The sequence below is a fragment of the Lepidochelys kempii genome, chromosome 2, assembly GCF_965140265.1.
Source record: "Lepidochelys kempii isolate rLepKem1 chromosome 2, rLepKem1.hap2, whole genome shotgun sequence".
Lineage (NCBI taxonomy): Eukaryota > Metazoa > Chordata > Testudines > Cheloniidae > Lepidochelys > Lepidochelys kempii.
Window position 1 is genome coordinate 59,748,043 of NC_133257.1, and position 15,398 is coordinate 59,763,440.

Consider the following 15,398-nt stretch of genomic DNA (forward strand, 5'->3'; position numbering starts at 1 on the left):
GGGTTCTCCAGGATACCAGCTGCGAGACCCTGTTGTGGGGTGACTGTCTCTCTTTGGGACAGGATCCAGGCCCTGCTCCTGTAACTGCCGAGGGTTTGAATTTGAATCCAGGGAACCAATCGGTGGAGTGGGAAATGGTCAGTGAAAATGCAGATGACCTGGCTGGCAGCAGGGAGGAGCTGCTAGGCTCAGGATACCTGCCTGCCTGTAACCAGACCCCTGGGGCTGGGTGGGACAGAGAGATGCTCCCCGTCCCCTTGCGCACCGGAGAGGGTGCTCACGCTGGCTCTGGTGCAGTGAGGAAAAAAGCGAGCTCGCTGCCTACCCCCACTGGGACAGCAAGGGCAGCACTGAGCACAGTGGGAGCTGAGACCCCAGAGGGGGTGGGGAGACACAGGCAGGGCAGGTTATCTGTTGGGAGTGGCAAGGTGCTTGGTAAGGAAAGTCTGGATGAGCCTAGGCAGCCTTGTGAGCTTTGTCTAGTCAGCAGGGTGGAAGGCGAGGATAGTGGAAGATGAGTGTCCCTTTACCTTACCTGTTACCTGGGTGGAGAATTGTGACAGTGAAGGAAATGTGCCTGTGTCTATCAGGGGTATTGACTTGCCTGTGGAGGGAGCTACCCCAGTCTCCAAGCAGTTGTCTGTGAACACCCCTGTGTGCTGGGACCAGGGGAATGAGATCCCAAGCTGTGTGTCTGGGAAAGGAGAATGTGTCTCCGGCTCTTTGTCTGGGGAGCGGACAGAAGGGGCCTTTCAGCCTGTGATAGTTGACGGTAGTGCAATTGTCTCAGAGTTGGTTCTGGATTCAGCTAAAGCCCAGGAAGGGAATGGTCCTAAGTTTGTGTTTGCTAGGGAGAATGGCACGGTAACTAGGTCGCATCCAGTTAGTGTCTATGTAAAATCCCAGAGACCAGACAATTCTGGTGCTTGTATTTTGCCTGTTGCTAGTGTGTTGTTGGGAAAGGGTGTAGCAACTCTGTCTAATCAGGGTGAGATCCTAGCCAGGGCACAAGGAGAGCATAAAAGTGATTTGATTGTGTTACCTACTGAGGGTGTGGAAACCTGTAGCAAGAAGGAAAAGATTCCTGAACTTGTGTGTGGCAAAGGGAAGGAGAATGCTTCTAACCTTTTATCTAGAAAGTCTGTCAGTTTGCCTGAAAGGGGATTGTGTAGGAATCTGCCTGATAGGCCAGAGGTAATTCTGGATGTAAGTGAGACCCAGAAAGAATCTGTTGTTGCTCAGGAAAGTGTTCCTATAGAGCAAGCCCTAGGTAAAGAGGGTCAGGGCAGAATTTCTGTGAAGGGTGAATTGTTGCATAGAAAAGCCCCTAGGGAAAGGAATCCTCATGGTAGTCTTTGCAAGCAGTTTACTGCAACTGAAGGGTGTGAAAGTGATTTACTCAAGAAAGTTTCAGTTCCTAACAGCCAGAAATTTTCTGTTGTAAATGAAGCTACTGACTTTCCTGTTGAAAGATCCAGTGTGGATAGCTTTGAGAAGGTCTCAGATGAAGTGAAAGCTGTTAAAAAAGTTAAACAGTCCTATAACCAAGTGGCTGTGTTTGGCCAGCTTGTTGGGGAGACAAGGTTGTTGAGAAAAGGATGTCTCCATGCTAGTTCTGTAAGTGAACAGTATATGGCCCAGATCAAGTTGGGGGCTCTTAACCAAGAGAGCCCGAATTGCAGGCCTCCAGACTGGAGCGCTGGGAGAAGACCTGATCTCAGTTTGACCCCCAGGGGTTTTGGGGTGGCAAAAGGGCACGGGCCGCATAAACCTTCCCACATGAGGCATGCGAGTGCTATCAACCACCCCCGACCTAAGGGAGGGCGTGAAACTGGAAGGGCCTGGTGTAACTCCCACCAAGGAATAGGAGAGATGCTGGGGAATCCATGGGAACGTTGGGGGCTTCAAAATTCCCAAGGTCACCGGCTAAAGTGACCCCACTCAGTTCGGTCTCGAAGGGGGGAGAGATGTGATGAAGCGGGACTGTTCTTAATGTTTCCTCTGAATATTGTGGGAGTGCCTCAGTTTCCCTTATGCCCTTCTTAAGTATCTAGGTGGTGGGAGAAGGGTGTGTGATCGTTGCAGAGCCCTAGAGAGCAGGTATGTGCAGGGGTCTGGACACAGAGAATGGCCAACACCCTGTTTCCTGGCAACTGATGGCCTGAGCCCTTCCCCCGTGCAAGGTGAGAGCTAAAGGGTTGGAGAACAAAGGAATCAGGTGACCTCTTGGCCCAGGAAAGGGACAAAGCCCAGAGGAGGAGGTGCTGGAGGGGGAGGCGGTTGGGGCTGGTTGTGGACATGGAGTGAAGTGTAGACGTGCTTGTCTGGCTCACTGCCCCCCAAAGTGGACCCAGCTGAGGGGTCCTGTTCTCTGCACCTACAAGTGTGGCATTGCTTATAACTCTTATTTATTAACACTTATTTTCACATTTCCAACCTCACATTTGTTACAGAGATTTCCTTCTGCAAATGTTTGTGGGTAAAGCTGGGGAGGATGTGAATGTTCTGTTACGATTGCAACTATATTACAAAATGTTTTTCAATAGACTTTTGTTTTACATATCCCATCTTTTAAAAAAAATAAGAATGCCTATCATGATTTTTTCAGCCCCCTTTCACTGGTTGCAACTGTCTGAAAGCTGCTAAATTCACATTTGATGCTGAATGAATCTTCATGAGCAAGACCATCACTTAAAGATGTACAATAAGAAGCAATGGGCAGTGAGAGGCAGGAGAATCTAGGAAAAACAGGAACTTTGCACAGTTTAGCAATTCCACAAGGCACTGGGAGAGAGGGCTAGCCTGTGGCCCCACTACAGCACTACCAATTGATGTTCATAGCAGCAAAGTCACAGTTCTTGTCCATAAATTTGTCAGGGCTTAAAGTTTATTGTGCTCTAAATTTTAAGTGCCAAGTCTTTCAAGTGGTGGAATGCTAAGGACCAGATTTGGGTACCTTCACTCACAATGAGTCTGCAAGTAGTCCTGTTAAAATCAACAGGACCACTCATGAGACATGGTAATGCTCAACATGAGTAAAGATATCAGAATCTGGATATCAGCTGGTTAGTCTATGACCATAAAAGTTTACAGAGCTCCTAGAAAAAAGGCTCATTAGTTGTTAGAACGAGTTTTGATCCTGCCCTGAAGGTTTGGATTAGTACATATACTTCACTGGTGCTCATCATGGGAGTAAGAAAAGCAGGATTTACCCCAACATTTGAACTAATTCTTCAGAATTTCACTAATTAAACTGGATCAATCTGCATTCCTTGTGATGTTCTGGGGACTACCCAGAGCAGTAAGAGGTCCTGTCATCACCTGCCCTGTAACCTTTGGGGTCTTTGTGCTGTGCAGCTATGTTTTGATTCCCTGCCACCAGTAGCCAGACCACTCTGAAATAAATACAAATCAGTATTTCTGCTTGTATATGCAATATTTCTTTTTCTGCTGCTGGGAAAATCATAAAGAAGCTTTTATTAATCCTTTGACATCAGTCCAGAGCTCTAAAACTTCTGACTCAGTTTGCTGGTAGTGAATTATTCAATGAGGGCCGTATTGTGGAATTTGTCATAATCTAATTAATGGGTGAAACCAATATTTATTTTCTATTCTCTCTTCACAGTTCCTGTTTTAACCTTACATTTTACTTTCCTCCAAACAGGTGTGATTATTGTCCCAAGTGCTGGTGTTGGCATTGTGCTCGGTGGCTACATTATTAAAAAGCTCAAACTTGGTGCAAGAGAGTCTGCGAAGCTGGCTATGATTTGCAGTGGCGTGTCTTTGCTGTGCTTTTCAACACTTTTCATTGTTGGATGTGACAGCATTAATCTAGGGGGCATAAATATCCCATACACAACGGGGTAAGTGTCTTTGAATTGGTGATTCTAATGCCAGCTATTTGCAAAAGCCTGCTAGAAATCTAGCTATTTTATTTTATTTAAAAACGAGCTATTTTGAAGTCCATTAATCAAACAAGAACTTGGTGAATACAGTCAGATAAATACATAGTTTGACTGTATGGCCAGAATTCTTTTATTTTACAGCTGATTGACAATAAAAGCCTGTCAAACACTCATTTGGGTGGCCTAGGTATTCTTGGTCCTGCCTGAGCCTAAAGGGAATAGATGGTTGAACTTATTTTGCCTGATATCAAACCCATTCAAGTATCTTGGTTTTGAAGTTCAGTTTTGAACTCTAACACTAGTGGATTTGTGTTGCACTCGGAGACACCGTGAAGAAAGCAGAGTGGGAGGAGAGAAAACTATCCAATAAAAAAATGGGGTCAAAGAGGGGACAGAGAATAGATCACATGTAAAACAGAAAGGAAGAATGTGAGAAAAGGACGAGAGAAAAAAATAGAAAAAAATCAAATAAGAATATAAATACTGGGTCCCATCTTCTTGTGGTGTTATGTGTCTCCTTTGTACCTCTCTGCCAGCAGAATCTAGCCATAGAGCCGGGGAAACCAGCCCCTGAAGAATCATCCAAATGCCAGGGGGATCCTGCATTGTTGTAAAGCTGGCCTGGTGTCTCCTATGCCACGGACCTCCTTGATCCTGACTCAGATAGGTAGGGGCCAGTGCTGAGGGTCAGGCTGTAGCGTGAAATGATCTTGGGGAGGTGGCATCGTGTCATACTGCCTGGCTGAAGAAGCAGGATATGGGGACAGAAACCATAGGTGCATTATTTAGCAAGGAAGGGGTGGCATAGGTTATCAGTCTGCCTCTGAAATGCTGTGACACCCTCTGGCAGTAAAATGAAGAAATGCAAGTGAACAGAAATCTGCCTTTAATATGATTTGTTCTAAATCTTTCAGATGAAATGTAGCTAACCTGTTCCTTCTTCAGTGAAGTAAGTATTATGGCCCTGCTGTCACAAACAAGAGAACTGAGGGCTTGTCCACATGAGTAAGTTGCTCTGGTTTAACTTAAATTGTTTTTTAATTGGTGTAGTTAAACCAGTGCAAACCCCTGTGTGGACACTCATATTTCAGTTTTAAGAGTAGCTTGCAGCAGTTTAGCCTAAACTAATTCCTAATTGACTTCAATTAAACTAAAATAAGCCTTCTTCGCTGGCTTTAACTAAAGAGGTTTAAAGTAACTCCTTTAGTTAAACCCACACAACTTTCTCATTTAGACATGGTGGTAGGCATATTAAAAGCTGAATCCTTCTAAATATTGATTGCTGTCAACTCCTATTGAAATCAAAATGAAAACTGAAGTCACTGGGACTTCATCAGTGTCAATGGAAGTTGAAGGTGCTCAGCACATTGCAGGAGTGGGCCCTGTGTGAATTACTTAAAGCCACATAGTAAGTCAGTTGATCTACAGATTAATAAAACAAGCAGTACTGACCCCCACATTCATCTTTACAATCTGGTCATCAGCGTGATAAACTTCTAGATTCATTCAGTTGTTATCATTTGATCTAGCTGTAAACCATTTCATTAATAAGAAACTCTTTTACTCAGACATCAAAGAAGCCAGCATTTAAAAAAAACATATACACATTTTCTAAAGGAAATTTTTCATTTTAAGGATACCAAAAATAGATAGATCCTTCTCGAAAGTTAAGCTTGTAATAGATCCCAGTTACTAACTCTGTGTCTCATTTTCGTAAGCAAATGCAGAATCTGTTTATAACTATTTCTTTTTGTGGTCAAAAGTCACATCAAAGTAATTTCCTTTTTTCTTGCTTGGACATAATCGACCCATCCAATAGAAAGGAGAGTGAATAGCTGTGTTCTAGTTAGCATAAAAAAACAAACACAAGTCTCAAAATTCAGGAAAACAGGTGATGATATTTCATAATGTAAATGTAGTCTACCTATATGAGGCATGTTCTAAATTGGGGACAGTAAATGGACCAGGAAGCTCAGGTGGATTAAAATATGTTTGCAAAGATTTTCTGAAATTTTACATTGGACACAGGTAGTTTTGAATTTGCTAATTTGTCATTGCCGACTTGTGTTATCAGTAAGGTTCAGGGCAATTCTGTATTTCACATTTCAGCATCTTAAATGATGCAGCTGAATGACTCTAGCCTTGCATCTAAGGACAACCTGACATACGTAACATTTAAATACAACATGAGTGCCCTTCCGCCAGCAGTATAAATTAGGCATGGTCTTACGCAACCCTAATATGCACTGGGCTGGGCAGTTCAGTATTAGGCAGCTGGCTTCCTGAAGCTCCCACTCAGATGTAGAGGAGAATCAGGATCAATGTGTCACAAAGAGAGTAAAATTCTGCCTACCAGAAAAATTGAATATGAGGAGCATAAAATACTTTAAAGAAAAAGCTTAACTACCTATCTGATACGTCACCCTGAGATTTTTTTGATGGAAGCAAGATACACAACAATTTGAAATTGAGAAAGATGCAAAAGATGGCATGATGTCACTAATCGATTTCAGCCTGAGCCCTAATGTCTACAGTATACTTCTTGACCTATTGGAATAGTTTAAGAATTAATTGCTGAGAACGATCATTAATTCAGTCATATAAGCCAAACCAAATAAATAGTACCTGGAGACAAAGGGAATAAATGTCGGTGAAATGAACAGATCTGTTTTTTAACCACAGTGCGCAACTGTGAAATCGTTTGCCATTGCAAAGCATAATAGTGCTCAGCATTTTAGGGTTGAATCCTGCAAGGTTCTAAGTAGTTCTGCGAGGTGCTGAGCATCCTCAGCTCTAACTGACTGCAGTGGGGGTTAAGGAGCTCAGCCCCTTGCAGATGTGCACAGCACCTCACAGAATCAAACCAATAGTACCCTCCATAGGAAGATCTCAAAACCCTTTACAAATATTTATGAGTTAAGCTTTGCCATACCCCTGTGAGGAATGCAGAAGTAAGAGCATATGAACTGCAGTAGTCTCTGTTCTTAGATATCCGGAATATTTAGAAGATGTGTAATAAAGAGAAAAAAATTAGCGAGGGGCAGATTGTACTCCTCAAATCCATGCATAGAAGGGCCCTACTGCACATAGGCCTCACCCTTCCACTCAGAAAGGGGAGGTGCCCCATAGCGCAATCCCCGCACTATGGAACCTCATAGGGAGTCCGCTGTGGGATCAGGAATTGTGGAAGATGGGAAGAGGGCGAGCACTGGGCAGGTCTGTGTTGGCTAGTGGTGGTGGAGACCACCAAAATTATTTCCTTGTGATCCAGGCTCAACACAGGCCTCTTTCAGCCTGCTCTACAGAAAGCCATTTTTGCATTTCATGAACATTAAACTGTCTTACCTGAAAATAATCAAAATAGCTGCAAAGAGACTCTTCTTTATTTGTCAAATGAGAGAAAAGGATGATGCCTTTTCTTGTCCGTTCAGTGTATAGGGAGAGAGACTAGCCAGGGTAGGTTTCCAGGGTGCTTATTAGCAACCAAAGTCCCAGTATTAGTTTAATTCCTTCCCGTCTTTTTATGATATGTAAAATGATACAACACTGGCTGGTTTGGGTTATATTCTTCTATTATTCTAGAGCAGTTAAAATTATTGTAGATAAATTGAAAGATATAATTGGTTTGTTGGATTTTTGGGACAAATAATACACAAAAAAATCTCAACTTCCCATCCCAAGCATCAGGTTTTGCTGTTATGTCTCTCTCAATCCAGTCAGCCAATCAAAACTAAGTGGCTCAGAACAACAAAAAATGAACGTAGGTAAAAACCACATCATTCCTAGCTTCAGTTTCCAACTCTAGCTGCACATATAATGCCACATGACACGGCTTCTGAACTCTGCACACACAATGTTCTACACCAGTGGTTCTCAACCTTTCCAGACTACTGTACCCCCTTTCAGGAGTCAGTTTGTCTTGTGTACCCCCAAGTTTCACCTCACTTAAAAACCACTTGCTTACAAAATCAGACACAAAAATACAAAAGTGTGACAGCACACTGTTATTGAAAACTTGCTTACTTTTTCATTTTGACCATATAATAAAATAAATTGATTGGAATATAAATGTTGTACTTACATTTTAGTGTATAGTACAGTATAGAGCAGTATAAACACATCATTGTCTGTATGAAATTTTAGTTTGTACTGACTTTGCTAGTGCTTTTTATGTAGCCTGTTGTAAAACTAGGCAAATATCTAGATGACTTGATGTACCTCATCAAGACCTTTGTGAACCCCCAGGGGTACACGTACCCCTGTTGAGAACCACTGTTCTACACCTTAAAGGTTCAGTAACTAAACCCAGCCTTTCCCACGCTTTTCTCCTTGCTCTTTGCCATTTCAGAAGAACGCTTGGTAGTTTGTCTATGAGGGAATCATATTGTACAAGGAAGAAGCATTGAAGAAGCCAGGCATGTAACATCCTTCTGTGCAAATGGTTTACTCAAACACTTCTCAAAACCACAATTTTCCCAGCATGCTCTTGGCAGCCTTTTAAACAGTGGATCCAATTTATTCATTATTTTGGGATGATGGTTAGTTTAATCAAGACAGAAATGTCTTTGCTATGTAGCCAAGGCTTCTCCTTTTCACTTTTTATCCCAGATTTCAGATTGAAGACTTTTTAGGCTGTAAGCTCATCGGGGCAGGAACTATGTTTTCTTTGTGTTTGGAACTGCCTTAGTACATTATATGTGCTACTGCAATCTCAGTAAATAAAAATGAAACCACATGCAAATCCATTTGCTGTTTATAACATTAATGCCTTCCTATATTTTGGATTTATCTGTGGATTCCTTCAATTCTAAGCTCTTTGGGCCATCCTGTGGGGGTTGGGGGTGTGTGTGTGTGCCCATTGCCTAACGGAAAGGAGTTCCAGTCCCTGATTGTGTATCCCTCAGTATGAATAAATAATAAGAGGCCTCACAACTCTTAAAAGTCTAGACTCTGCATCTTCCTTCTCCCCTTCTTACTTCTCCCTCCCATAGAGTAATAGTTGGAGAGAAAGAAGAATCGAAACTAAAATCCTTGTTAGAAAGTAGATTCCCCTTTATCATTAGACTGTCTAAAAGCTCTTCCCCTAATTAGGTCTGCCAATATTATATAAATGGAAACGAGATATAGAACAGTCTCTTTGAGAGGTTAACCAATGCAATTTATCAAATGGAATTTTGGGATTTGTCTCTGGCGTGTACATGTCTCAAACTTGCAGCTAATCATATTAATGAAAGGAGCAGTGGAGCAATTTGTAACTGGAAGACAAATTCAGGAAATGCTGTCATTTTGGACCAAATTTTAAAATGTGCATGTACCAGTCTTCTTTGGCAGCTTAAGGCCTCTAGTTGCAGAAGAGTTTAGGTTACAGATGCTCAGGCATGACAGCCTAAACCAGTAGAGTTGGCCACTCCTCAGACATGGTGTCCTATGACAGTCGGAATGAGGTGAGTATTTTTATCCAACAGCTTTCTGGAAACATAGCTCAGCTTCAAGAAAACAAAACAATCCCCAGTAAGGGAGGGATGGTTGGTGACTGGTTCTTCAAACCCACACAGGAGCTTTTCCTGTGGTCACAAATTCATCACAGCATCAGCTCAGAACAAGCATGCTCATCAGTCTGAATCCCTTCTTTATGCAGTTTGGATCTTTGAAAAGACCATGAATAGGGAATCAGCCAGACAATGGGTTTCCCTTTCAAAGCAGAGCTTTGAAAGACTGAGTTCCTTACTACTGGGGGGAATTCTGCACTACAGTGTGTACGCAGAATTCATGCCCCCTGCAGATTTCTTTGCTTCCCTGCAGAAAGATGATTTCTGACTGGGTGTGACGAAGTGGGACTGTTCTTAATGTTTCCTCTGAATATTGTGGGGGTGCCTCAGTTTCTCCTAGGCAGTTCTTAAGTATCTAGGTGGTGAGGTAAGTGTGTATGATCATTGCAGAGCCCTAGAGGGCAGGTGTGTGCAGGGGTCTGGACACAGAGAATGGCCGACACCCGGTTTCCTGGCAACTGATGGCTTGGACCCTTCCCCCCCCCCTCCCCCCCAAGGTGAGAGCTAAAGTGTTGGAGAATAAAGGAATCAGGTGACCTCCTGGCCTGGGGAAAGGAACAAAGCCCAGGGGAGGAGGGGCTGGAGGGAGTTTCAGTTTGGGGCTGGCTGGGACATGGAGTGAAGGGCAGACGTGGTTGTCTGGCTCACTGCTCCCCAAAATGGACCCAGCTGAGGGGTTCTGTTCTCTGCACCTTCACGCTCTGTTTTAGACCATGTTCCTGTCGTTTAATAAACCTCTGTTTTACTGGCTGGCTGAGAGTCACATCTGACTGCAAAGTTGGGGTGCAGGATCCTCTGGCTTCCCCAGGAGCCCTGCCTGAGCGGACTCGCTGTGGGAAGCGCACGGAGGGGCAGAGGATGCTAAAGCTCCGAGGTCAGACCCAGGAAGGTGGAAGCTGTGTGAGCTTTGTGTCCTGAAGACAGTCTGCTCCCAGAGAGGAGACTTCCCCAGAGTCCTGACTGGCTTCACGGGGAGCAGTTCCAGAGCATTGCCCAGGGACTCCGTGACACGGGGAAGCAAAGGGAAGCTGCAAAAAACAGTCATGCGTCCCTTCCCAGAAGCGTGGGCCCATTGTTTCAGGTGCCCAGAGCACCCGGTGGATAGTTAAATCACCACGGGCATGGGGACGCCCCAGTCAGTGGCTCCTACCCTGCACCGGGCTCAGCTGCTAGTCCTGTTTGGGCTAGGGTGAGGGAGGATAAACTTTCTCTTCCACTGCAAGGAATGCCTGGGGCCAGGTAAGACCCACCCCAGAAATTTCCCCTGGCTGCAGGAAGCTCTGGTGCGGGGGGCTCTGCTGGGGCGGGGGTCTGAGTAAGGGGAGGTCCAGATACGCACGGGCTGGGTGGATAGGGAAGCAGCTCCCTGTACATTGACCCCTTTGCTCCTTCCTATCCTGCACCCCATTGCTCCTCAGCTGTGGGAGGTGGGAAGGGGTCACTGTACAGGGAGCTGCTCCCCCATCTACCCAGCCCATGTGTATCTGGCCCTTCCCCTAGACCCCGACCCCCCCAGCTGAGCTTCCCACACCCAAACCCCCGTGCCACTGAGCCTTACCCCTCTGCATCCGAACCCCTGCCGAGCCCCTCTCCCCTGCATCCGCACCTCCCTGCACCACTGAGCCCCCTGCACCTGGACCCCCACACCACCAAGCCCCACTTCTCCAGCATCCGGCCCACCCCTCACTGAGCCTTCCACATCCAGACCCCCTCAACTACAATGTTTCTTTACATGGAAAAAATAATGTATCTTCAGTTTTTAACATTATTTAGCAGTTGGAAAGGAGAACAACTAGCACCATGCAATCAACCAGGTCTCCACAGACTGCTCATGGCCCATGGACCACAGGTTGGGAACTGCAGAAATAGGTCATACATACCAAGGTCAGATACATACACATTGTGGTTACAAGCTCTAAGAAATAAGGCTTCTTTTGAAAATAAACCTTTAAGACTAAAATGTCAAAGGAGCCTCAATTCAGCTTCTAATTTTGGGCTTCAGAATTCATGGGTACCGGTGATTGTATGTGCTTATGTTTTGTTAAACTGGTTTACTGATTTGTGCATATAAATACAACATAGCAATGCAAATCAAGCAGTTTAGACAATAATTAGAGCTGGCCAGGATACTGTCTTTCCCTGACACACAAAATATGTGAACTTTTGCAAAAAAAAACTTTTCACCCTGAATTGTGACAAAAGGTCAAAAATTCAAAATTTTTGATGGGAGGCAGAAACTGAAAAAAAAATTCTGTTTCAGGAGAGCTGAAGTGGAATTTTTTCAGCTTGCTCCCTGGGCTGCCCAGGGAGTCAAAGAGCACAGAGAGCCAGCTGTCTGAGGAGCGCAGCAGCCTGGAGACCCTGGGAGTCCCTAGTTCCACAGCAGTGTGGGCAGGTGGGCTGGCAGGAAACCAGGCAGGTTTCTTGCAGAAACCTGTGCAGTTCCCATGGAATGTTTCGATTTTGATGAATGGGCATTTTCCAGTGGAAAAATGCTGAGTCAGAACATTTCTGTCCAGCTCTATATATAACTGCATGACTTATGCAGACAAAAACATACATAAATAAATACCATTTGTGTGTTGCAATCAGTGTCTTGGCACCCAAACTTGGAAGGTGCTTTGGAAAATAGGACCCTTCCTTTCTCCTGGTTATCTCCTTAGCTTGAATCACTGTGGTGTCGCTTGAAATCTGGAAAGATAGTACATTAAATAAACACCTGAGATTGTCGGGATGTTAACCTGTCAGCTAGTTATGAAATACTTCAAGACTAATTATTGGTTCTTGTAGTGTAGTGGTAATTCCACTTATAGTCCTGGCTCAAATCAGGAAGTTCAGAGCCTTGTCTACTTTTAACTTTTTTTGAACCTCCAAATATTTTGCGTTTTGTTTGAGTTTTGAGCAGTGGTTCACATCAGTTCTTGTTTTACCCCAAGAGCCTGCTGAAACAAAGATTTCACAAAAAATAATAAAGTTTTCAGCTTTCTAGTATAATACAGTTAAGGCAAGTTTGAGCTGATAGCAGAAAGGCAGGAAAGCAACAGATCTGCTACCAGTCACAACTTTTTAATTATATACTCAAACTCTAGCTTGTATCTAAAACTGTACCGTGTCTTTTTGGGGCACAGGAAATAGATTTCTGATAAAAACTTCTAAATAGACCATGAAGTGTGAAGATAGGAGCTGAGTTTGTGAAAGTCAGTACCTGGGATCCCTAAGCAAATAAGTATTTAAGCTGTACTATGTAATACTATATTGTCTGCAAAAATGCACCTCGTACAGCAAGGCAGAGGTATTCAGAAAAAAAAATCATTATATGTAAAAAATAAACCTTGCAAGATTAATCCATTAAGCTGCAATCATGCCCCTTATGCCACAGAAAGTGTCGTGACAGGCACAGTAACTGTATATACATGAGGATTGCAATCTGAGTGTCTCTGTGTAAGTGCAGGTGTCTGGGACAGCATTATCCCTCACACTATACTTATATCACAGATCTGGAGGCAGGCTGCAGAGCAAACCTGTTAGGAGCCTCTCCTCAACTTGCAGCAGTCTGAGGGCCTGAATACTGTTGTGCTCCAAAGATCTCTGTCATATATAGCCCAGAGTCATTGCACCCTACATTCCTAATGGTTGTGGATTTCATAGATGTTGGCTTTGGAAGGATTAGGTTTTTATTGGTAAATGTCAATTTCACCCCTCCCCCCACACACACTCCAATGAAAAAACTCTTTTTGTCGATAATAATAGAAAATTACAGATCGTCAAAGCAAGAAAAAAGCTACTTGAGAACTTACTAGAGTCAAAATCCAGTGATTTACACTTTTAAATTAGGCTTGTTACAAATGGTTTAACAGATGAATAGTAAAAGCAAGTATGATTTGTTGATTTAAGTATATTTCCTTTGTATATTTTGACATGCAGTGTCGACATTTTGTGTTTTAATGGTTTATAAAGCTTTCACTTTTTGAATATCAATGTCTACTGTCATTAAATAATTGTCTGACCTTCCCTCCCAATAATTCCCCACAATTGTGAAAATTTAAAAAGATAAAAATTTAAAAAACACTTAAAACTCATACTTTTGTGCACCTGTGAAAATTGAAATAAATAAAAATCTCAAATAATGCTTAAAATAAAGGTCAATATTAGCCATCAAAATTACATATAAAAATTGATTTCTGCCAAGCCTCCATATACCTCATGAAAGATAACCAATAGAGTACATCAAGCTGAGTGACACCAACTGCCATACGATAGACATCCTTAGTGATAGTAATAAGCCATCAGCAATATTTTAGGCAGACCCCATTTCGGTAATAAACTCTTTATGAAAAAAGTAAATTTGTTGACGTAGCTTTCATTTGTCCTTCTACCCCACCTTCCACTCCCTTGCTCTCTGCTCATGCCACCCTTTGCACTCCGTGTTTACTTACCACACTGGGCCTCCATGCCCCATAGAGGGACAGACCTTCTGCCCCTGACCGCCTGAACTACACTAGTTCTCCTGCCACTGGGTCCACTGTGGGAAGGGGAGGAGACTCCTCTTAGTGCCTTGGCCAAAAAGCCAATAATCTATAAGCTGTGTTATATATGAGCAAAATGAAATAAGTTTCTGTTGGCTTAAACAGCTCTCAGTATTGCAGAGCCAGATGAAATTTACAGATCCAATACAGAAAATCACAGGAAGCAATAAACCAATGTCTTTCTATGCTGCTTCCTCTGTTCCTCCACTTATTAAATGAATTAAGCAATATGGAAACAGAGTGCAAAGCCCAGAAAGTGCAATAGAAATACAGATGTAAATATAATCTGCTCCATTAAAAAGCCGGTCACCATCGTAAATGGGCTGTATACTCAGATCAGGAAATAACAGTTGTATCTCATTTACTGTCGTGAGGTAACTACTGATAAATGAGATACTCTTAATGGCGATCCCAGGTATTCATTAGAATTTGTAAATGATTTCACTTTGGTCATGACAAGCCCCTTTTGTGTTTGTATTTCATGAACATTAATGCAGTCAAGTGCTAGTACTAGAAAGAATGCTAATAGGAAGCAAATTTCAAAGTAGCATGCATGAGAATTTGCGAAAACTAAATTTCAGATTTGCACATGGGAGTATTCATGCGAGAGGTTCTTACTGCCTGATCCAAGAAACAAGGCTATGTGACTTATTTCACCAATCACAACTAACCAACACAGTTCAAATAATGACTATCAAATACTGGAAGAGTAGGCTTCACAATCAGCCCAAAGATTTAAACAAAATATACACATGAAATTAATTAAGTCTTTCCAAATAAATCTGTCTAGCAAAAAAATTAAATCATTATATCTTATACTTTCTCATTAATAAGGAAGAGCAGGGTAAGCATCTATTCCTTTTATCGTCTGTGATAGCTCTTCCAAGAGGTGTCTAATTTAAATTAATATGCAAAGGCTTTTTATGATAGACTCTTTTTTTTAAACTTTGTTTCTCTATACTCACTGTTTATAATCCTATTTCCACCTTTGTTTTCATTCAGTGATTTCTGGTACTCATCTCTGAAAGCTAGTCCCATTTTGTAATTTCTTCATATCACACACCATGCCCTCATCTTACATTACACACGTGTTGTTGACACACTTGCAGTACCTCATAATGCAAAATAACATATTGTTGCATTGACTGATGACCTTCTCTTGGCAACCGATGAAGAACAGCTGTTCATGTTGATATTATTAGATCTCCCAGCTGCTTTCATTCCAGTCAGTGAGGAAGTGTTGACATGACTGCAGTCTGTGCTGGGAGTGGACAGGGCCCCTCTTCAGTGGCTTTGTGCCTTTGTTGCTGAGAGCTCCCAAAGGATAGTGTTGAGCCCATGATCTTCTACCTGGAGGGTTCTAACAGGCTATGACAATGTTCTACTCTGGTTTTCCTTCCTAAAGCAGTTATAACTAG

General features: G+C 42.9%; 1 protein-coding gene across 3 annotated transcripts in view; it reads left to right on the forward strand.

The window, feature by feature from the left end:
* SLCO5A1 (solute carrier organic anion transporter family member 5A1) overlaps positions 1 to 15,398 on the forward strand; it is a 114,395-nt gene that overhangs the window by 79,016 nt on the left and 19,981 nt on the right. For all 3 annotated transcript variants that reach the window (XM_073329395.1, XM_073329393.1, XM_073329394.1), the window contains exon 6: positions 3,665 to 3,863. In XM_073329395.1, coding sequence (XP_073185496.1) covers positions 3,665 to 3,863 — 199 coding nt within the window. The remainder of the gene's footprint in view (positions 1 to 3,664; positions 3,864 to 15,398) is intronic.